Source organism: Sus scrofa, chromosome 15 (assembly GCF_000003025.6).
Source record: "Sus scrofa isolate TJ Tabasco breed Duroc chromosome 15, Sscrofa11.1, whole genome shotgun sequence".
NCBI lineage: Eukaryota > Metazoa > Chordata > Mammalia > Artiodactyla > Suidae > Sus > Sus scrofa.
Genome location: NC_010457.5, coordinates 65,222,181 through 65,246,928, shown reverse-complemented (window position 1 = coordinate 65,246,928; position 24,748 = coordinate 65,222,181). Strand labels below are relative to the sequence as shown.

The 24,748-nt window shown below is 38.7% G+C and overlaps 1 protein-coding gene across 4 annotated transcripts in view; it reads left to right on the top strand.

Annotated features, from left to right (window-relative positions):
• The window catches only part of CCDC148 (coiled-coil domain containing 148), a 362,700-nt gene that overhangs the window by 184,143 nt on the left and 153,809 nt on the right, over window positions 1–24,748 (top strand). For all 4 annotated transcript variants that reach the window (XR_002339474.1, XM_021076461.1, XM_021076460.1 and 1 more), the window contains one exon: window positions 18,784–18,902. Coding sequence is in view for 3 of the 4 variants with exons in the window: in XM_021076461.1 (XP_020932120.1) it covers window positions 18,784–18,902 (119 nt within the window). In the remaining variant the exon portion in view is untranslated. The remainder of the gene's footprint in view (window positions 1–18,783; window positions 18,903–24,748) is intronic.

Sequence of the window (24,748 nt, the reverse complement as noted above, 5' to 3'; positions counted from 1 at the left end):
CGTATATTAACTTTGAGACTTGGGAGCTATGCTCTGAGCTTGGAGCAGGTGCCCACTTAGCATTTATGCATAGCATCTGGATTCTGCACTTGACTGTTTTTCTCCTCTAGTCCCAAGCAGAATGATAGCCCCCTTGTCACTCTCCCGGGGAATGATTGTGATGTATCTGGTTCCCACTATGTGTGTAGACAAGTTCTATATGACTTCTTGCTCTTCATAGATAGCTTGGTTCTTGCTCTCATGGGCATGGATCCCACAGCTGATATTAAAGACCTGGCCACCAGCTCCTCCGGCCTGTTTCAGGTCCATTTCTCCTCAAGGGTCACTTGGCTTTGTCTCCCCCTCACTGCTCTGACCTTGAGTTCCATCTTTATTTTCAGTTCTAGGTAGGGGTGTGTGTGTGTGTGTGCATGCGTGCATGCGTGTGTGTGTGGTGTGTGTGTGTGTGTGTAGTTATGTTATAGTTTGGCCAAAATTTCTGTGTTTAAAGTTGGAAAGAGATTTATAGGGAGTTCTTGTTGTGGCTCAGCAGGTTAAGAACCCGACTAGTATCCCTGAAGATGTGGGTTCAACCCCTGGCCTCGCCCAGTGGTGCAAGCTATGGTGTAGGTAGCAGATGTGGCTCAGATCTGGTATTGCTGTGGCCTGCAGTTGCAGCTCTGATTCAACCCCTAGCCCAGGAGTTTCTATTTGCTGCAGGTGTGGCCATAAAAAAAAGGTTTCTATATCAGTCTCAGACATATTTACATATTTTCTACAGTTGTGACTATTTTTTATATATATACTAACCATAGATCCTCGTCATTTTGACTATTTTATTTGTTGGGAACAAATTTTAGTTCTTCATTGTTTAATAGAAGCTTAGTGGAAAATTCCCTGTAGGCAATGTTCCCCCCTGTCCCCGACCTGAGACTGAGACTGGTTGCTTTATTCACTGGCATTTTTTCCCTCCATATCTACTCTTTTGCTTGTGTGATTGTCTCTTCTCCTAAGAGAGCAGGAACAAAGGTAGAAAAACTGTGCTGTGTGTAAAACCTCACCTTAGGATTTCTAAACAAGAGGTCATCTCTATCCTAATTCTGCTCAGTAATTTTAAGAAATAATACCGTCGTTTTGGTGGAGTAACATTTTAATTTCTATCTAACATCAAAGCTTATCCTGGTAGGTACCCAGCTCCTTGCAGCTGTACATTTAAGTTATTAGATCACGTTTTTTCTTTTGTGCTTTAAAACTCTAGCTGAATACAATATTCACAGTTTTCATAGTTTTATCTCAAGACTCATGGAAAGTTTTGATTCATAAGCTGTTAGGTGATAATTGCAATATTTCAGAAGCAGCTCTACATTTTTGAAATTGTCATGATAAAATCAAGAGATGCTGCCTTTCCATAAACTATACCTACGAGCTATTGTAAGAAACAAAATTACTGTGCTAGGTGAACCTCAAAATGCCTGATATGGAATATTGGTCCCAGAACCACCATTTCGCTAGATGTGGCTCTTTGGATGGCTTGAATAACAACAATAAAAAAATTGCTTTGCACCACAGCATTTTAGGAGGTTTCGTTGCATGATGCTTGGTGTTCTGTGGGATCCAAGGCAAGGGTAGTTTAAGCCTCGCTCCCAAAATGGAGATTTTAAGCAAGGCTCACATGAAATGGAGACACATCCCTTCTTTGGCTATTGTGAATAGGGCTGTTATGAACATGGACATACATGACTGTTTTTGAATTATAGTCTTGTCCAGATATATGCCCAGGAGTGGGATTGCCAGATCATATGATAGTTCTATATTTAGTTTTCTGAGGAACTTCCATACTATTTTGCATAACAAGTGTACCACTTTACACTGGGAATTTTTAAAAATCATTCTTCTATGTCCACCTTTTTTTCTACTCTTGGTTCTTTGGATCAGTATATTGCTAGATTAAGAAACATTGGAGAGGAGTCCCAATGTTACAACTCCCTTCCATTTTTAACCAACTCTGAATCTAGCATTGAAACCACCCATATTGCATGACTTAAGGAATGGGGAATGTTATCAGAAAAGCCAGAATGACTACACTGGCCATCGGACCTACAGCCTTACCACAGAGATGTTTCTAAGGAAGCAATCATTTTGTGATCTCTTAGCCTCAAGTGACATCGCACCGGTAAACACCAGTAGACCCAAGGTTTCAGTAAAATGTTGGCACTTGGGTGCTTATCCTTGTCTACAGGTGACCTGGCAAATATGCATCTGCGCATAACCAGGGAAGAGGGGAAAGAGTCTAAAACAAAAAAGGTAGGCTATCAGAATCAGAATGCAGGCTTTAGGGCTGGAACAGCACTGCTTCTCAGAAGATTCCAGAAGCTCTGTGCTTAGGAAGCAATCCAGTGTATTTTCTCAAATCAGATCAAAGCCATTCTGTCAATATGGGAATTTGTGGGGTCTTATGAGAGATATTAATCATGAGATTACAAAATCTCTTCTCCAATGTTTTCTTTTCCTTTTCTTTTTTTGGCCACACCTGCAGCATGTGAATTTTCCTGGGCCAGGGATTGAACCCATGTCATGACAGCTACCTGAGGTTCTGCAATGACAACAGCAATCCTTAACCCACTATGCCACAAGGCAATGCCTTTTCTCCAGTGTTTCTTTTTGCCTTTTCTTTTTAGGGGTGCCTCTGCAGCATATGGAAGTTTCCAGGCTAGGGGCTGAATCAGAGCTGCAGCTGCCGGCCTATGCCATAGCTACAGCAATGCAGGATCCAAGCCATGTCTGCAGCCTATACCACAATTCGTGGTAGTGCTGGATCCTTTTACCCACTGAGCAAGGCCAGGGATCAAACCCACATCCTCATTGATACTAGTCAGATTTGTTTCCACTGTGCCACAATGGGAACTCCTCTCCAATGTTTCTTAATCTAGCAATATACTGATCTAAAAACCAAGAGTAGAAAAAAAGGTGGACATAGAAGAATGATTTTTAAAAATTCCCAGTGTAAATTGGTATAACCACTATGGAAAATAGTGTGAAGGTTTCTCAGAAAACTAAACATAGAACTATCATACAACCCAGCAGTCTAACTCCTGAGCATATATCTGGACAAGAGACTATAACTCAAAAATATTCCTACACCCCTATGTTCATAACAGCCCTATTCACAATAGCCAAGACAGGGAAACAACCTAAATATCCATTGACAGATGAACAGATTAAGATGTGGTACATATGTACAATGGATACTACTCAGCCATAAAAAAGAATGAAATAATGCCATTTACAGCAACATGGATGCAACTAGTGATTATCATACTAAGTGAAGTAAGGTCAGAAAGAAAAAGACAAATAGGAGGTTAATGGATGCCCCCAAATTCTATTGGCAGGAAGCAGGCTGATAAAATTACTCAGGCACCTGGCATTCCTAATACCACCACCATGTAATCCAGCCACCCATACAGGTTCAGGAAGAACTCTGCTCACTCCCCACTACTCACACATAGGAGACTTGTATTCACTCCTAGTACGACATATTTACAGAAAGATTTTGTACAATCCCAAAGGGGTCACTACAGGTCCAGATAGGCTTATGATTCATTCATTTATCCACTTACTCAATAAGTATGTACCAAGTTCCTTCAGTGTGATGCATATTACACCCAGTCAATTATAAGAGGTCACTTCACTCAAACAGAAATTACCCTTTTTCTGGTATCATTTTAAAGGGATATGTTGGCCTGCTGCACTACAAATAATAGTATACAATTCTCGTTAGGTTCATAAAAGCTCTTATTAATAATACAAAAGGGTTTCTTTTAGCTTCAAATTTTAAAAGTAGTACAAAAGTATTAATAGACAAACACTAAAAATACAAAATGGAGGGGAGTATACATGGAATTTGCAATTAGTTAAGCCTGACTACATATAGTAAATTTAAATATAAATGCACACATATGCAGAACATACAAATGTGTGTCTTTGGACTTCCCTGCTTCTCTCAGTGCTGTTGATGAAGGTCTAAGCTTGGGGAGCTTAGGATGGTGCCTTTGCCCTCATCTATGTCTAGACCTTCTTTTATTTCCTGGTCCTGTATCATCCAGCCATACTTTGGGCATCTAGCCTCACACTGGCCCGTGCTAGTCTTGAGTGCTTCCTACTGTGAGTGCTCCTATGCTAATAAAAATTATTTATTTTGTCACCGTTGGTCCAAGTTCAGACCTTGGAGTATAAACGTTTTGCCCTGACTGACTCCAATAGGGTTCATCAGCTCTTGCTTAATTTTGTTCTTTTTGTTTAGGCCTTTAATTGCTGTTGTATGCATCTGGGCACCATAGGAACATATGGGTATGGAACTGCCCTCAGCAGTTTCCTTTAAATGGCTATGACTGATTGCCTTTTATTTCCAGTGAATGTTCAGGGGTGCAGAGGAAGGGGGACATAGATCTTGGGGATTTAGGTAGTGGCAAAAGGACCTTTAAAATCAGATCCCTGTCTGGAAAATATCTCCTCGAAGAGAGGCCCCTTAGAGATGGCACCTCCTGGTCCAGCTCCTCCACTGTTTCCTCCAGGGCCTTTTCCCTCATGCTGTTCCTTCTCAAACTTGAGTAAAGGGGTGTGTGTGTGTGAGAGAGAGAGAGAGAGAAAGGAGGGGAGAAGAGAGAGATTGATTGATCTAACTGGATTCCACTTGGACTAAAATGACAAGATATAAATATTATCGGTTTATATAATATATCACTGGGGACTAACTGAATTGTGAACACAAACAAAAACACTCAGTCACGCAGTGACATTCAGATAACCTCAAAATGGTTTATAGCACTTTTTGCATTTTATAAAATGGAGACTATGGACTATTGAAAACTCTCATAACTCCTTAGACCCTAAAAGCATGTCTTTGAACCTCTCTGAATGCCAGTTTTACCTCTGCTCTAATATCCACCCACCCAGACATCTCACTACAAACATTTCTCAAAGGGACTACCTGCCACTAGAGCTGAAGTAGCCCCATCTAGCTGAGAACCAATCTGTTTAACCATTTCCCAGCCTCGGTTGTGTGGTTCTCTCAGTTACAAATGCCTGGAGATACGATCTTGCAGTCAAAGTGTGAGCAGGTGTTTTTGTTTTAACTATCTGTCTTCTTATTTGGGAATCTGATGAAATAACCCAAACATGGGAACTATAAAGCCTAGTAGGTAAATTAACTATCAGGATGTTACAGTGACCAAAAGAATATAGTATGTGTTTTATGTAGAAGTGACTCCAAAATAAGCTGAGGGCTCAGACTTTATCTTCTGAATATTTAATATTAGTCCTCTGAGTAGCATTGTATGAGTAAAAGAGTGAATGTGGGATGGGAGAAGAGAAAATAAATCAAGGATCACATAATTCTAAAATATTCGTATGCTTCCTTATTTTGTAATTAAAATTTAGAAATGCCTATTAACTGATTTTGACCTTCTAATATGAGTCTAAACATAGAGTCAGCTCTCAGTGTTTGAGCCAATAGGTGATAGAAAGCTAGGATGGTAATCCAAGAAGATCACTGTTATAGTTTTCGCTGTCTTTTAAAAGTAAACATTTCATTTAGAACCTCTTTTTAAAAAGTGGGATAACTGGAGTTCTTGTTATGGCTCAGCAGTAACAAACCCAACTAGTATCCACGAGGACAAGGGTTTGATTCCTGAACTCAATCAGTGGGTTAAGAATCTGGCGTTGCTGTGGCTGTGGTGCAGGCCGGCAGCTATAGCCCTGATTCGACCCCAGCCTGGAAACTTCCATATGCCATAGGTGTGGCCCTAAAAAGACCAAAAAAAAAAAAAAAGTGGAAAAACTGATCATGGATTCATCCTACTGTTTGTCAGGACATAGTGTTAAGAAAAAGTCAGATGGAGAAGAAACAACACCCTAGATGATCAAGAGCCAGATGTATTTGTTTTTCTGTAAAAGATTCCCAGTAGACAGTTTTGAGTCTTAAAAATTAACTCCAGGTGTCAGTTTTTGGCTAGATTTTCTGGCTAGGTTTTGATTATTCATGATGATTTGACTTGATTATCAGACACCTATACAATGCTTGCTGTGTGCAATGCACTATCTTGTGTTCATTTAATCTTCTTAATAACTCTAAGGGGTGGGTACTAACATGATCCTCATTTTATAAATGAAGAAGCAGAGACACATGGAGGGGAGTTAATTTCCCCAAAGTCACATAGCCATTAGGAGGTGCAGTTAGGATTTGAACCCAGGAGGTCTAACGCCATCGTTCACGATTTTAAACTCTGTGCTGTGCTTCCTCATCACTATGATTGCGGTTTGCTGTTAATTTTCTAACGAATCCATTTTGAGAAACCTTGCTTTCAAACTATATGCTTTAGGGTCATTTTCATGGCTTTGGTCCTGTCTTAGTTTACTCAGAACTGTTAAATAGATAGGTAATTGATAATTTAAAGTCTCTTTAGTAGTCTGCTTACTAGGAGTATTTCTTTTATATTCTGTGGGTGCATACAATCTGTCTTCTTATTTTTAATATTCTCTCAGGATTTCTCTCTTTGAGTTAATGAAACACTCTGGCTAAACACTATAAGAAACCAGATCATTATAGTTTGAGAACAGTTTGAGCACAATTGAAGTGTCAAGTATAAGACGTGTTATTAACAGGTTAAAAAAAAACCAGCTTCATTGCTTCCTCAGTGTTATTCTTTTGTTAAGATGGCTGAAGAAAATATTAATGATTTTGATGTATTTTTTTAACCTATTGACATATTATTTCACAAGAAGAGAATTTCCACTGGCTTCCAATATCACATGTAGCAACCTGTTAGAATCCATCCCCATTTTCCACCTTCCCTCCTTTTATGATGAATTACGTATCTGTACTCCTGTCTATGGCCAGCCCCATCATTTATGCACAGAATCCTATTCCCTCTGTTCTGTTCAAGGTCATCCTAAGCCCTCTCCCATTCTCATTCCTCCTTTTCTTCTAGGTCTTTCCTATTAACCTACAAATATACCATTATGACTTACATTTAGAAACTACTCCCCCTTGATCTCACACTCCCTCCCCTAAGAAAACAGCACCATCCTGTAGCCTGTACACCCTGTTTCTACCTCTTTCTGCCTGTTGTTTCTTGAGTCATTTTGTTCCTTGACTCCAACAAAGCCTTGCTTGTCAAGGTCATCAGGGAATCTCCATGTTGCTAATTCCAGGGGTCAGTTCTCTGTCCTCACCTTACTTGAACTATTAAGATAGAAGCGATTATTCCCTCCTCTTTGGAAAACTTGATCTTTGGCTTCTAAGAAGCCATTCTCTCTTTGTTCTTTAATCTCAATAAACTTGAATGGATCCCTCTCATCATTCTAAGTCTTGGAATTCCATGGGGCCTCAGTGTTCTGAGTATATGTACTTTCCTGGGGATCTCAACCACTTCCAAATACTTCATACGCCATGTATGTGCTGACTCAAATGACCAATTAACATCTCTGGTCTGGACCTCTCTCTTGAACTCCAAAGTCATACATCTCACTGCCTCAGATCTAATATGCCCCAAATGTATTTTTGTTTTTCCCTCCAAACCTACTCTTTCCCCCATATTCCTTTTCTCAACAAATGGAAACCTCTTCTCCCAGGGCTGGGGCCAAAAGCCTTCATATTTGGACTCTTACTTTTCCCCTCTTACCCTATCCCACACCCTTACCTATTGCCATGAGTAGAAGCCTCTACCTTTTAGATCAGAACTATTTCTTCCCTTCTAATTAATTTATCTGCTTTTTCCTTTTCCATCTCCTTTTCCCTCCTCTTCCATCTGTTTTTCACACAACAGGCAAAGTGATGCTTTTAAAAGTCACTCAGATTATGTCACTCACTGCATTGTGCTCAATATCTTTTGGATCTCATCTCCTGCCACTTGCCCCTCCTGATTCTGCTCCAGCCATCACCGCCTGCTTCTTCCTCCCCAGACGGCCTAGCCCATGTCCCCTTAGCCTTTTGCACTGGCTGTTCCCTCTGCCTGGAAGTCCTCTCTGGGATGTCTACATAACTCATTCTCTCCCTCCATTCAGGATCCCACTCAGATGTCATCAAAGAGAATGTCTGTCCTTGATTATGAAACCTAAAATAGCATTCTCCTTCCCTATGACTTTGTCCATTTACCCTACTCAATTGTTTCTTAATGTTTAGCATTCCACTTACTATTTATATATTGACTATCTTCTTCTCTTGTGGAATGGAAGTCCCATAAAAGGGGGGATTTGTCCATTTTCTTCATTGTTTTATCTCTAGTGCCTGACATAGGAACATGATGAATATTGGTTGAATGAATGAATTTAATGAACAAGCAAAATACAACTGTACTTTGATGGTGAGATATAGAGGAAAGCAGGCCAAACTGGGAGGCACTAACAAGGAGGGTGACCTTGGGCAAGATATGTAGGCTCTGTGGGATTTTGCCTCCTCAATTGTAAAATGAGGTGTTTGAATGAAATGATTGCTGAAATCACCTCATCTCTAAGAAGTCATGATTGAATGACTCTGAGGTTTGATTACTTATCACTTTTCACTCTCCCTGAACTTCAGGCTTTGAAATACAACATCCTCAGTATATATACTCCCTTCTTAATGCATAGTGAAAAGAGAGAAATTAAACAAGATTACAGACAAATTCATTTTAGCAATATCCACATATGACATGATCATTATATAATATTTCAGTGCCCATACTGAAAATAGACCTTATTCCTAAAGAAGACATCACAGTTATTTTTAAATCCACCTGGCATTTCAATTAAGAGGGAGATAACTAATGTGTTTACCCCAGAATACTTTCTTGGCTCATCATGTTCTAAGGACATAAGACTACATCATGGTAGAAAATAGCTATTGCTGATTCGAGCAGGCAGCTCTGCTATGGAAAAATGTTCACATAAGTGAACAAAGTAAATATCACCTAAAAGATTCCTATTGTTTCTTTACACATAGAGATGTCACCTACTTCCAAACATTTCGTAATAAATGCAGTAGTATTTTTGTGCTAGATACCCAGCCGTTGGGTCATATCTTCTCTCCATTCTGCTCTTTGCCTCAGGGGCTCCCTTGCCCTCTGGCTTCCACTTGGGTTCGGGGGAAGTGGGGCCCTAGAGATGAGGATGAGGGAGGAGAGTGAGGCTGAGAGAGCCATAACCCCGACCCTGCTGAGTGGTGTTGACTAGCGGTGTCCTCCACCAGAGGTCTAGGCTCTGTCAGGTGGTCTTCCCCTCATAGCCCTCTCTGCTGCAGCCCGATTACTACATGATCATGATCCCTTGTGATTGCCCTGTATTCCAACCTTATTTGTCATTGTCCCCTTCTTACATTCTTCTGGATTTATCCTAATTTTGAGTGTGCCATCTGTTTCCCATTAGGAATCATTAAAATAGAAAATTAGTAAGAGAATAAGAGACAAAAAAACTGAGAAGATGGGAATCTAGTTATGTCAGCAAACCAAGACTAAAAAAGGGGTTCTGTAATTGAACTTGGGTAAAGTTAAAAGGAAGCGTTTCATGCTTATTTGCTAATAATAGACAACTTCCAGTGCATCGGAGCTGGCAGGGGGTGGGAAGCAAACCACCCAGGGGAAAGCCTTTTCAGTAGTTGTGCTGGGTTTAAATCAATGCTCATATGATATTGCATTAACCTTTATAAGGCCTATGGAATAAAATTTAATTATAGTTCTGGGTATAGAAAGAGAAAGAGATGCTGCATGCAAAGTGATAAAAAGTAAAGATGTTATATAGAGATATACAGTATTTTTGTCATCTGACTTGATATGGGAAAAGAGTTTGGAAACTTCCAGAATGAAAAGCAGTTGTGTCCCTTAGATATTCCTTCTAAATTTTAATTTTTCTTGGTTTGACTTTAAAAAAAATCCTCTTGAAATTTTAAATCCTTTTATGTCCATTTTAGATAGTTTAGAAAATACGAATAAGCACACGAATACAATAAAAATCACCCAGAATTCTAAATGACTAACAAAAGGTTAGTAATGTCCTTATATTCTTTTTTCTATATATACAAGGATTTTAATTTAACTAGACTCATATTGCATATCTTATTTTTAGTCTGATTTCTCTAACTTTATTTTTATATCTATCAATACATCTTGTATATTTTCCTCTCTTTTTCCTACCACATAATTTTTGGTGTTTGCACAGTATTTCATTATGTGAATAATTGCATTTAACCAATTTCTTATTTGGGGTGTTGTATTTTTTCCAATTTTTTTTACCCTTTTAAGGTTGTAATGAATATACCTGTACATAAATCTTTGCATAAGTGTCTGCTTATTAACTCTTAAAATTTATTTCTTAATTATTAAGGGTTTTGCTAGTTGTCTTCTTATTTATTCTTCAAAAAGGGTACAACAGTACCCAGGGGTAGAGAGGCTTGTTTATCAGATTGGGAAATGGTGGCAAAAGTGTTCAAGTTTATGACACTTATAACTAGCTGAAATGCAAATAGTCTGAATTGTGGCCTGAAAGGAGGGTCATTAAATTCAGATAACCAGGCAGGATAGTGGAAAAACTGACTTTCTATTTTAAAAACCGAAGAACTAACTTTGATTTCCTACCCACGTAGAGACGTTTTCCATCTTTGCATAAAGAACACCCTGCAAAGTAATTCTTTTGGAGCCAAATTTTTATTCAGAAGTTTCAGCACATCTTAGATTAAAGCCCACAGAGATCTCTATGCCATAAAGTGCAGAAGAGATAATATTGGCAGAAAGGTTTTGAGGGTGGAAGTGACCAAGTGTCCATCTACAGCACAGAAACCCTTTAATCTGGCTTCCATGGACAACTTGACATAGAGAAGTACCATCCATATCCCCGTGCTCTGTTGTGACTAAATGTACCTCTACACCGGACATGACTAAATGAAGTGGTCCAGTGATGTCTGTGGTCTGTCACTATTGTCTATTTGGAAGTGTTATTAATAGTTTTGGATTTATATGAGTTGATATAAGAAAAATATTGTGTGCAATGTTGCTTTTCCAAATTGTTTTTCACTGGAGTGGTTTAGCAAATATATATCTTGTACCTCTCATCTACAAGTTGTGATATACTCGATACAAATAAGTACTACAGTATAAGGGCATGTTTCTTACCTTTCAGAAGTCCATGCAAATGTGTGAAAATTTATGGAGCAAAATATAGATGATTGTTAAATTGATTGCATAGAAAGAACAGTCAGACTTCAATTGGTGGTGATTTTATGTGATATAGACTCATGTAAATTAAACAAGTAGGAATTTTTTTTGCTTTTTTTGCTTTTTAGGGCCGCACTTGTGGCATGTTGAACTTTGTAGACTGGGGGTCGGATTGGAGCTGCAGCTTCCAGCCACAGCCACAGCAAGATGAGATCCAAGCCGAGTCTGTGAGCTACACCACAGTTCACGGCAATGCCAGATCCTTAACCCACTGAGTGAAGCCAGGGATTGAACTCAAGTCCTCATGGAAACTAATCAAATTCGTTATTGCTGAACCATGACAAGAACTCCAACAAGTAGGAAAAATTTAAAGTAAAAAAATATATATATATACTTTTTTAAAATTAAGAGGTCCTCTTATGTTTTTACATGTAGCAACAATACTTTTGTGGGGGAGGTTGCATATTCTAAGTCAAAAGTAAAAAAGATATAAAATGCAAGGAATTAGCTAAGTAAATTAGAATCTAGAAAATGGAGTAACAATTTCTTTATCTCAGTGGTTTATAAGGAAAGGAACTGGATGTTTTGTACTTCCTATTTGATATATTTTGTGTATCTGGTTAAGAATTATGACCTCCCCCTGAGTAAGTCATTAAAACCTATGGAATAATGACCTAGGAGTAAAGTACAGAGGTTTGTTTGTTCAAAGATGCAAAGTTGCTTGAAATCAGAGACCAAACTGTCTTCCTACTATAATGCTTTAGCCTTAACTTTCTGGTTTCTATGTGTAGACAAGAGATTCTTATTTCATACTGAATTATATATAATTCTTGGACTGAAGGAGTAAAAGAAATATAATTTAATGGTTATGGATATTAGTCTAAATTTTTAAAAATTAAACTCTCATGTACCATCATACCATAAACATCATGTTTATTCGGTTTTTTGTTTTGTTTTGTTTTAATTTTCATTTTTTTTTCTTTTTAGGGCCACACCCGTGGCATATAGAAGTTCCCAGGCTAGTGGTTGAATCTGAGCTGTAGCTGCCAGCTTACACCACAGCCACAGCAACATGAGATCTGAGCTGCGTCTGCAACCTACACCACAGTTCACAGCAATGCCAGATCCCTGACCCACTGAGTGAGGCCAGGGATCGAACCTCTGTCCTTATGGATACTAGCCGATATGTTTCCGCTGTGCCATGATAGGAACTCCCTATTAGTGGAGTTTTTAATAGGAAACAAATTGTTTGAAAGATTACAAAAGTAAGGTGGGGCATAAAAATGATCCTCAGCCCTCTGAAAAGATAGCATAGCATTACTTTGGCTCATAAATCCATAAAGAGAATAGTTTCTTCAGTTTGTTTATACTTTTGCTAGCTTAACTTTACCAAATGAACAAAACATGGGGTTATGAAAGAGGACTGTCCAATATGAATCAGAGATAACAAGAGGAGGTAGAGGATAATGAGGACCCATTTTGGTTTTCAGAAAAGCAAGCTTCATCTAGAAACCTCATCTGGAAGTTAAGATATAAGCTTTAAACTTTATTTATTTATTTTTTGGCTGCACCTACAGTGTAGGGAGGTTCCCGGGCCAGGGATCAAACCTGGAAGCAGCAACCCAAGCCACTACAGATAATGCCAGATCCTTAACCCACTAAACCACAAGAGAACTCCAAGAGACAAGCTTTAAATTCAACTCTTATCATGTATAGGAACATGCTGGTTACCCTATCAGTGGAATGTTATAAACATCCCTCAAAAAAATCTAAAAAGTAGTGTGTTTAAAATCTGTCTCATCGCATGTCCCAAAGGGCTAGTTAAATACACTGAATCTTAACTTTAGTTTGAAGCTTGCAAAGACAATATTTTATGGCACACACTCCCTGCTCTCACTGATTGATGGAAAGTGAATGGAACTGTCCTTAGGGGAGTGTTTAGTTCAGACTTAACCATCCTGCAAATAAAACTGCTGGCCTGATTCCCATCTACAACTTTGTTATTCTCAGACAAGCTACCAGAAAATGCTTCCACTCACCTAATGATGATCACTTAAGCCCTATTGTGTGTCGGACATGATACAACCTACTAGGGATTCGAAGAGGAATAATGCAGATCAATACAGAAGTGCTACACTGAGGATACATAAATAGTGCCTTAGAAGGTACACCTAACTATATCTGGAGAGAGGGAGAAGGGGAAGGCTGAGAAGGCAATGCTAAAACTGAGCCTTAAATACGGGACAGGTGGTATTTAGCAGGCAACAAAGGCTGGGCAGAGCATGCCTGCCAAGGAGTAAATGCCCAAATGTATTAGTAACAATCCAGTGACAGGCCCTCCTGAAAAAGAATTAAGGAATACAAGGCAGAACAATGAAGGGAGGGTAATAAACTTTAATTAAGGAGCTAATATTTTCCCCAAGAGAGTTTAGAGGAAGATTCAAGGAGACGATATTGGTTTGGTCTTAATGGCAGAGTAAGATTGACAAGTGGAAGAGGAAAATGAAGTCATGCTGGTTGGGAAAACTGCAAAAGGCAGATAAACATGAAAGCGCATGACCACCTGCTCTCTTCTGTTGACATTTGTACAGATCTCATCCAGTCTTCTGGCTTCAAATACCATTTTCAATAGTTATCTCCTTAATTTAGACCTCCAGCCCTGAATTCTCTATCAAGCCACCCATCTGTACCTCCAGATGTTTATTTAGAATCTCTACTTAAATGTCTTACAGTCATATCAATTGCTTAATATTTGATACAGAGTTCCTATCTTTTCCCAAACCTGTTATTCTTCCAATTTCCCATTTCAGTTATTGGTACCATCATCTATCCAGTTGCTCTAGCAAAAACCTAGGACTTATCCTTGATTCCTTTTTCCTTCCACCTCCATATTCTAATCTTTCAATGAGTGTCCCACTCCACTCAAAAGCACATCTCATTTCTGAATACTTAGTTTCCCAAATCAAAGTGCTCATTTTTGCCTTATTCTGTTTGGTCTCCTTGTTTCTCCTTTGCTCCTCTACTATCCATTCTTCACTTAATAGCCCAAGCTCTTTTTTTTTTTTTTTTTTTTTTTTTTTTTTGATTTAGAGTTCCTTAGTGGTTTGTGGTTAAGAATCAGTGCTTTTACCTCTGGGGCCAGAGTTCAATCCCTGATCTGGGAACCGAGAACTCACATCAAACCACTGCATGCTGCTACCAAAAAAAAAAAAAAAAAAAAAAATTTACGGAGTTCCCGCTGTGGTGTAATGGGATCAGTGGTGTCTCTGCAGCACCAAGGATACAGGTTCAGTCCCCAGCCTGGCACAGTGGTTTAAGGATCAGGCACTGCAGCTGTCACATAGCTCAAAACTGTGGCTCAGACCTGATCCCTGGCACAGGAACTCCATATGCCTCCGGGCTGCAAAAAAAAAGAAAAGAAAAAATTTAAGTCGCATCCTATCACTCCTTGCTTTAAACCCTTCAATGACTTTTCCGTGTTTCTAGAACTAAATCCTGACCTAATCACCTAGCCCCCATCTAGCTTACCAAACTCATCTCCAGTCTTAACTCACATCACCTGCTCCAGGCTGCACTGGCTTCTTCCCAACTCTGAGCATGTTCAAGGCAAGGTCTGCCCCACTCAACACCATTGTACCTAAAGCTCGAACTTTCTGCATGGACCTCCCTCATCTTTTCCTGTGGTTGTCTCATTCTCATCTTTCAATTTTTAATCCAAATGTCATTTAAAAATATGCTTTCTAATAGTGCTACTCAAATTTTCCTAAATCATCACCATACTTATTTCCTTAGAATTTAACATGTGATATTCATTCATATACTGATTATCTCTCACTACTAGAATCTCCCAGCACCATGAGGCAAAGGCCTTATTTCTCATATTATTTCACCATATCCCAGGAATATAGCATGGTATATGGCTTAAAGCTGATGCTCAATAACTACTTTTTAATCAAATGAATACCAATGTCAGTAGTTCCTTAAGGCTATAGATGAGAGTTGAAGAAATCAAATGCACAGAGGCATTAGGTGAAATAAGGATTGAATTTGGTTTGATCATTGGGTAGTCACTGGTAAGAGTAGTGAACTAGAGTGGAGGCAGAGTAGGAATGCCATGGGTGAGACGTAATATAGGAGATGTGAAACGGGAGAACAGTAAATATTCTTGACTGAAAGAGAACAATGAAGTGTGGTGCTACAGTCTTGGAGGCCCAAAGAGAATTCTTTAAAATTTTGCTAATGGATGAGATTTGTGTAGGAAAATGTGCATGTGAGGAGAAGGAAGCAGCAAAGGCTGATGGTACCAGGAAAAGAAGGGTAGGTGATGGAATATGGTTATGGAGAAGGAATTGGGGGATAGGACCTGGAGCCTAGGTGAGGAGTACGTCTTGGAGGAAGGAAAGACACCTTTTCCTCTGAGGTGCAGGACATCAAGGAAGCTATCTTTTAGGATCTCCATTTCTTCTGATAAAAGCAAATAAGTAGAGGCAGGCATGGAGCTTAACATAGTGAACAGGTTTTGGAATACCACCATGAGCAATTGAGAGGCACTGACTAGGAATTCAAGAAAGGAATGCTGATTGTCAATAAAGATTCAGCTGGAACCATCAGCTTGGTACCAGTGTCTGCATTTGGGTAATTCATTCACCCATCACTTTTATTAAGTATATTCTATGTTCTACACACATTAGTTGCTATCAGAAGTTGCCAAGATAAATAAATTACAGTTTCTGTGATCTAGTGGGAGAGTGGGGTAATTAGCAAAGCCTCCTGGTGAGGGCTATACTAGAAGAATAATAGTATATGACTGGAACACAGAGGATGATGGGGAAGGGGTCATAGGTTCTGGTCATAAGATCAATGGCTATAATTGATGCTTTCAGAATTGGAGCCATTCTCCATGATGGTAGAATCCTGGAGGAGGAGATGGCTCACTGGAATGGAGGAAATCATGGGGCTGTGAGTTAGCAGTTTGGAGGGGCTTCAGACTACAGTTGCCTAGGACAGTGGAAGGAGTTGTTCTGGACAAGTGCTGTATGGCTGGGACTCACATATATGAATTCTCAATGAATATTGAGAGTGACCTGGAAGTCCACACATCCCAGTGCTCATGACAGGTAGAGGGTGATATAGCCACATGGAGTAAACAACAGGAGAAGAAGGCATTGAACAGGAGAAGGAGAGCATCATGGCCTCAAAATAGCCATTAACAAGGAGGAAAATGCCTGAACCATTCCCCAGCTTCCTGGCACATGGGGCATCAAAAGAAAAGCATCCTTCACTCTGAAGAATTTCAGTCCAAATGGTGAAGAGGGAGAAAGATAAAGAGAGAGAGAGAGAGGGAAAAGGAGGGAGAGGAAAGGAGAGGGAGGGAGAGAGAGGGAGAGAGCGCGAGGTATTGATTGATTCTTGTGCCATGGCAATAGCTGAGGATGACAGAGTCAAAGATGGAGATAAGTGGTTCTGAGATGCCAAAAAGCCTCGGGTGTGACATAGTTTTAGGGCCTGTACAGGTATCAGTGATTTGAGGATACCAGTAACCTGGGATTGGTCCACTTGTAGTCAAGGGATTGTCAGCAGACAGACCACTGACTTCTCTCCAAGGTCACTGCAGGGAGTAAGCAACATTATTGGTCTATTGGAACCTAGAGAAAAATGTCCTTTAATCCAGTCTTTTCTTTTTCAAACTTTAGTCTTAAAGTATCTTTTTCCCCCTCTCATTATGAAAGAAATACATATTCATTGCAAAAAATCAGGTAGCACAGAAAAGCACAAAGAATAAAATAAAGATCACTTATAAACCCAGAGGCAGATAATATAATGGTGTTAACATCTCCTTACCTGGCACTAATAGAATGCCCTGGCATTTATTCGTTAGGACTCTGAAATAGCAGTCAGTGTTTCCTTTTTCTCCCTTTCCTAGCCTCTCTTTCATCTTCCATCTTTGGTGCCACTCCCTTTCTAGCTTTATCTCTGCTTTCCCTAGATTCAGATCTCAGCCATCTCTGGAAGGGAATTACTTTACCTTGGACTCATCCAGTTAAGCACTGAATGGATGTCACTATTGTGGCTTCTAGTATGGCAGACCCTGCTGCAGAGTTGCTGTGGCCATGGCTGTGGTGCTTGGGCTGTCTGTTTTGGTTCTCCCAGGATTCAGAGACCCTGTTGCTGTGCAAGTCTGGAAAAAATTTAGCTTTTCATATTCCCTTCTCAAAAGAGAGAATGCAGAGTTCTTGATGTAGCTCAGCAGGTTAAGAACATGACATTGTGTCCATGAGGATGCGGGTTCAATCCCTAGCCTCACTCAGTGGGTTAAGAATCTGAGGTTGCTATGGCTGAGACATAGGTCAGTGACTACAGCTCTGATTCAACCCCTAGCCTGGGAACTTCCATGTGCCTCGGGTGTGGCCATAAAAAGAAAATTAAGGGAGTTCCCATTGTGGCTCAGTGGTAATGAACTAACTAGTATCCATGAGAATGCAGGTTTGATCCCTGGCCTCACTCAGTGGATTAAAGGATCCAACTTTGCTGTGAGCTTTGGTGTAGGTCACAGATGTAGCTTAGATCTGGCATTGCTGTGGCTGTATAGGCCAGCATCCACAACTCCAATTCGACCCCTAGGCCAGGAACTTCCATATGCCTTAAGTGCAGCCCTACAAAAGCAAAAAAAAAAGAAAAAAGAAAAAAGAAAGAAAGAGGAAGGGAGAGAGAGAAAATGCCATCTTGGGGATGAGACTAACACCCTCCCACCACAGCCCCTCTGCTGGAAGTCACTCACTACCATTCAGCATTGAGGTGCTGTTCCTTACCAGCAAGAGCCAGTCTCTAGACCCAGCCACAAAATGGCAGGCCAGAATGGTCAAATGGCTCTGTCAATTAAACATGAACTTCAACTGCCTCATCACTAGGGGAACCCTGAATAATGGTTTCAGCCCCCTGAACATAGCTTATGTGTGCCTCAGGTTTTCCTGTTCTGCCTCCATTTCCAGAGAAGGGAAGTAAAACATACTTAGTGAGAACACTGCTTTTGTTTTTGAGCTTGATAAATTTATCCTTCATGTTACCACATAAGTCAGAACTACTATTTATCATAACCTTGCTAATTTTTTCTTTTCCTCCTTCCTCCCACCTATCTCCTGTCATTTCCCTAGAAGCAGAAAGCTTTCAACATCCTGCTGTCCATTAGCATAAATAAACTCATGCTTTTAAAATAAAAATAGGTTTAATGCTATATTTGTTAAAGACTACATTACCATAAGAGGATAAAAATATTCTTGAGTAACAGGTAGATCATATACTTTAGAGACAATAACATGCTTTTATTGTGGTTCCCTGAAAGTTGATTATTTTAGCCATAGATTAAAACTCTAGGTCTCAGCACAAGTTACATTTCCACTTTAGAAATTGTTATACTGTGCAGTTTCTCAGGACATGTACTTTCATGTTTTAATTTATTTTTTCTGTTGTCAGTATATTGTATGCAGATCTAAGAGACCAAAAAGACGAGGTGCCATTCAAATTCAGTCTTTGCTAAGTGAACCAGTGGATAATATTGTTATACCTTTGTTCCTTGTTTTTCTATATCTGCTGTTAATTTAAATTTTATGTAATATTTATACCATAGATAAGACAATACTGGGCTAAAAAAGAACAGAAATGGCAAGAAATGGAAATGAGAGATCTTCAGCGTCTTGAAGAACTGAAGAAATTAATGGCTGAACAGTCAGTAAAAGACAGAGAAAGGTAAAAGAAAAATTTAAATTGTGTGGTAATGAAGGTCTTCCATAATGTGTTAGGTGAATGGAATCTTCTGTAATGTGTTAGCATAAATATCAGAGGGCATTTCTCTATATGTAATGTGTCCTTGCAAGAGTTATATTCACAAATGGATAGAATAATGTAATGTTTTTTTAAACTCTCATATTCATATATGACTCTCTAGTTTTTCATTTTGTTTCTTAGATAGCTTCCTAGTTAATATCCTCACAGAGGATTTTATAGTGTTTGATTGCCTACCGTGTACATGTAATAATTCTGGCTTCTGATATGACTTAATATTTTGACCCAGAAGGAGGAAACCATTATTCGGATAAAAAGGGAGACCCATTTACAAAGACCGAGGCTGAGAATACATGATTATACCGTGCAGTATGGTATTCATTCTAGTATACTTCAGATGTACCTGATATAGGAAAAACCCTGAATTCCCTAGAATGATGTGATTTTAGAGCTGAAAAGGACATTTGAGATCAGCTAACCCAGTTTCCTCATTTTATGAATGAATGCCCTAAAAAATTAAAATTATTTTTCCCAAGGTTACTATATCAATCAGGGTCAGTGAGGAGATGGAGACAATGTAGTAATTTGAATAGGGAAAGTTTAAGATAAAGAATTATTAATTCTAGGAGTTCCATGTTGTGGCTTAGTTGGTTAAAAACCCAACATAGTGTCTATGAGGATGTGGGTTTGATCCCTGGCCCCGCTCAGTGGGTTAAGGATCTAGTGTCGCTATAAGCTGCAGTGTCAGTCACAGATGCAACTTGGCTCCTGCATTGCTGTGGCTATGGCTTAGGCCTACGGTTGCAGCTCAAATTTGACCCCAAGCCTGGGAACGTCTATATGCTATAGGCGTGGTCCTAAAAAAAAGAAAAAAAACAGAATTATTAATTCTAACAAATTCTGTTTTATTAAGGGATAAAGAGAACTTTAAAGAATACCCCAGGGTTGAAGGAGGGTCCTCATGGAAGAAACAAATTTGGAAGTGGGGCCACCTTCTCTGTTGAGATTCAGACCTCATTGTAGAAGGTATAGCTGTGGCCCATTGCATGGTTCTTGGATGGGCTCATCCAGAATATGTTTCCAGTCACTGAGCAAGCAGGAAACACTCTACTTGGGCACAGGAGGCCAAAGCTGGAAGTCAACCACTGCAATGCTTGCGCTTGGAAGATTTGGTGGGAATCTGACCATGGGAGTGCCTCAGAAATGTGATGGAAAACTGTCCATGGGGTACAATGGAACTCCATGGGCACAGGCACCACTGGGTGTCCCTCACACATCGCTGCTGGCAGCCGCAAAGCAGGAGCGAGAAGGAGTTAACACTGCAGCTAAGAAGGAAGGGCCCTTCCTTCTTCAGCATCCCTCCAGCATCTTTTTCTGACATGGCTAAGCCCTGTACCAGCTGCAAAGCAGAAAGAGTTACAGGGTCCACCTCTATTTTCATGGGGCAGACAATGAAGGCTGTATCTGAAGCCAAGAGACAATGGCATAGTTATCTAGTTTAGCTAGCTCCTGAGTAGATTTTCTCAAATAATAAATTAAAAATAGTTCATCTTGTAACATAAATCACAGTAAGTTTTCTTTACAGCTAGTCAATTAAAAAAAAATGCCCAGAACTCTTTGTACTTTCCACTCAGTTTTGCTGTGAACCTAAAACTGCTCTAAAAAATGAAGTCTACTAAACTAATAAAAATTGCATTGTAGACTGATACATAACTTAGGACGACATAACCGTTTTCTATAACAAGATTTACTTATATCAAGGAAGCTTCCTTTGTGACCCACAGGAGTTATTTCAAACTCCAGTCACCAAGCTTGCAGAGTAAATCAGGGATTTCACACAGACAAGGCAATTCCCAATGGCTTTCTTGGTAAAATTCATATGATTTTACCAAGAAAAATCAGGTATCACTGGATTTATAATTGCGTTTAATCGCTTATGAAGAAAACCAAGAATATAGCAAAGCTAGAGCTCAAGGCTAAGAGGTGAAACAATCAATGAGAAATCAGTTAAACAATCCAAGATATAAGAGAATACCAGAAGGCCATGAATACCAGAATACCAGGCCATGGGGCAGAAACCCACAAGCAGCTAAATACTAAAGGTAAGGCAAAGGTGGAGGTCAAAAGGCTTGTTTTAGAGTCTGAAACTATCCTGGGGAAACAAAAGAGAGTCACAGGAATTAAAAGGGGTGGGAAAAAGGAACAGAAGTGAAGTACCAGCATCTAGGAGACGTACTTCTAGTGGAATCTCCCTCATAGCCAGAAAGTTTCTTGGCTTACCAAGCCATTTCAGCCTGTTGCTTCTTCTTGCAATAATTATAAAGGTTGGCTGACTGAGAAATCCAGTTGAAAAGAAGAAAAAGAAAATGAGATTGGCCTGCATTACATAACAGGAGAAAAAAATAGGTACCACATAGTAAAAAGTATACTAAGAACTAGAAATTGGGAGGTGAGGGTTTCAGAATTAAATCTTCTCTGAATAGTGTATGACCTGGGGAAAGTCATTCATTTAACCTCTACATGGCTCTGTTTTGTCCTTTGTAAAATTAACTGGATAACCTCTGAGATAAAAGCTATCTATCAGCTTTTGAAGATCTATAATCAGTATATTCAACTCATGTGAAATGTTGTAGATTCAGATAATTATGAATCTAGTCCTTGCATGCCAATGGAAATCAGTGAGGAAGGTCACTAAAATATCCAGGTAATGTATCAGAAAATAATTCTCAGAAAATTTTGGATGATATTGTAGATAAAATCATAGCTCTCAATTTGAGATTTAGAGAGAGAATTTAACATGTAGAAAGTGCTGGTAGCTTCTGCTTCTGACAATAACCAGATGTATTCTTTTGTAAGTATCTCGATGTTAAGAAATGTGGTTGATTGGTTAAAACATTTTCCTCTACTACTGAAATACAATTCACAAATCTCATGTTTGATATTTTAACTGTAGGCACATTTTTCTCCTGTCAGAATGAGATGGCTTGAAGCAATTTTCAGATCTGTTAAAAAACACAGGTACATGTAGCCTTGAGAGTTTGAAAACTGTTATTTCCTTTTCCTACTTTTTAATTCTAAAGTTAAGTTTCTTGAAAACTATACTCATAAATTAGCACGTATATTAGGTTAAACCATGAGAAAATTCCATTTGAGTTGGTCAAAACTGGTTTAAGTATTGGCAGTTTCATGCAGTTAAACATAATAAAGAGTTACAGAAATTCATTTTATCTATTCATTACATTGCCTGTTTCAGTCTCTTATAAGCTATCCTTTGTCCTCATCATTTTATTTGAAACTATTTTTGCCTAAGTTTCCACTAACCTTCTAATTTCCTAATGCCCTGTTTTCACTTCTCAGTATGCCAGAGAGGTTGCAAGAGAAGGTTCTAGAATCAGGTTGTTAACATTAGTATCCTGGCTCTATCCTATAGCTCTGTGACCATTGGGTAAGTTATTTAGCTTTTCTATATTTCAGTTTCTTCACTTTTGCAATGAAGACATAAATATATCTACTTCATAGGATCGTTGCAAGGATTAAGTGAATTTTGGAGGAACATATTCAGTTTATAGCAACCACTTATATAAAAAAATTATGTGTTTACAAATTACCTATTATTATTTTTGTTTACTCCTCAGAAAAATCCTATGAGGTAGTTTTATTTTTCTCCATTTAAATGTTTTATTGAAGTATAGTTGATTTACAATATTGTGATAATTTCCACTATACAACAAAGTGATTCAGTTATACACATACCCATATTCATACTTTTTCAGATTCTTTTCCTATATAGATTATTACAGAATAGTGGGTAGAATTCCCTGTGCTCTATAGCAGTGTTCCATTGAATATCCATTCCATATACAATAGCGTGCACATGCCATTCCAAGACACCCTATCCATCCTTCCCCACCTACACCTGTACACTTTTGTTACTGTAAGTTTGTTTTCAAAGTCTTTGAGTCTGTTTCTGTTTTGTAAATAAGTTCATTATTAGCTTTTTTTAAAAATATTTCACATATAAGTGCTATCATATGATGTTTGTCTTTCTTGGTCTGACTTATTTCACTTAGCATCCATCCATAGTGCTGCAAATCACATTATTTCATTTTTAATGGCTGAGTAATATTCCACTGTATATATGTAGCATAATTTATTTATCCATTTTTCTGTGGATGGACATATAAGTTGCTTCCATGTCTTGGCTACTGTAAATAGTACTGCAGTGAACATTGGGTTGCATATATCTTTTAAAATTATGGTTTTCTCTGAATAGATGCCCAGGACTGAGATTGCTGGATCATATGATGGTTCTATTTTTTAGTTTTTTGAGGAACTTCCATATTGGTTGTACCAGTTTACATTCCTAACAATGGTGTGAGAAGGTTCTCTTTTATCTGAACCCTTTCCAGCATTTATTGTGTCTAGACTTTTTGATGATGGCCATTCTGAGTGGTGTGAAGTGACACCTCATTGTAATTTTGATTTTCATTTCTCTAATAATTGGCAGTATTAAGCATTTTATCATGTGGTTTTGGCCATATGTATGTTTTTAGAGAAATGTCAATTTAGATCTTATGCCTATTTTTTGATTGAGTTGTTTTTTTTTTTTTTTTTTTTTTTTTGATATTGGCCTGCCTGCATGAGTTGTTAGTATATTTTGGAGATTACTCTCATTGGTTTCTTCACTTGCAAATATTTTCTCACATTTTCTGTGTTATCTTTTCATTTTGTTTATGGTTTCCTTTGCTGCAAATGCTTTTAAGTTTAATTAGGTTCTTTTGGCTTATATTTATTTTCATTACTCTAGGTGGATTTTGCCATAGTTTATGTCAAAGAGTGTTCTGCCTATGTTTTGCTATAAGAGTTCTATAGTATCCAGTCTTACATTTAAGTCTTTAATCCATTTTGAGTTTATTCTTGTATATGGTGTTAGAGAGTGTTCTGATTTCATTCTTTTACATGCAGCTGTCCAGTTTTCCCAGCTCCACTTATTGAAGGGACTCTCTTTTCTCCATTGTATATTCTTGCCTCTTTGTCATAGATTAGTTGACCATAGGTGTGTGGGTTTATTTCTGGGCTTTCTCTCCTGTTCTGTTGATCTATATTTCTGTTTTTTTGTGACAGTATCATACTGTTTTGGTGAATATAGCTTTGTAGTATAGTCTTAAGTCAGGGATCCTGATCCCTACAGTTCCATTTTTCTTTCTCAGGATTGCTTTGGCTATCTGGGAGTCTTTGTGTTTCCATTCAAATTTAAATTTTCTTGTTCCGGTTCTGTGAAAAAATGCCATTGGTAATTTGATAGGGATTACATTAAATCTGTAGATTGCCTTGGGTAGTATAGTCATTTTGATTATATTGATTCTTCCAATCCAGAATATGGTATATCTTTCCATCTGTTTGTGTCCTCTTCCATACCTTTCAACAACATCTTATAGTTTTCAGAGTATAGGTCTTTTGCCTCCTTAGGTAGGTTTATTCCTAGGTATTTTATTCTTATTGATGTGTTGATAAATGGGATTGTTTCCTTAATTTCTCTTTTGGATCTTTTGTTGTTAGTGTTCAGAAATGCAAGACATTTCTGTGTATTATTTTTCTGTCTGTCTGTCTTTTTTTGGCTGCCTCTCAGTGTATGGAAGTTCCTGGGACAGAGATTGAATACAAGCCTCAGCTGAGAGCTACACCACAGCTGTAGCAGTGCCCAATCCTTAACCCTCTATGCGAGGCCAGGGATTGAAACTGCAACCTCAGCAGTGACCCAGGCCACTGTGCCACAGCAGTAATTCTTGTGTATTAATTTTGTATCCTAC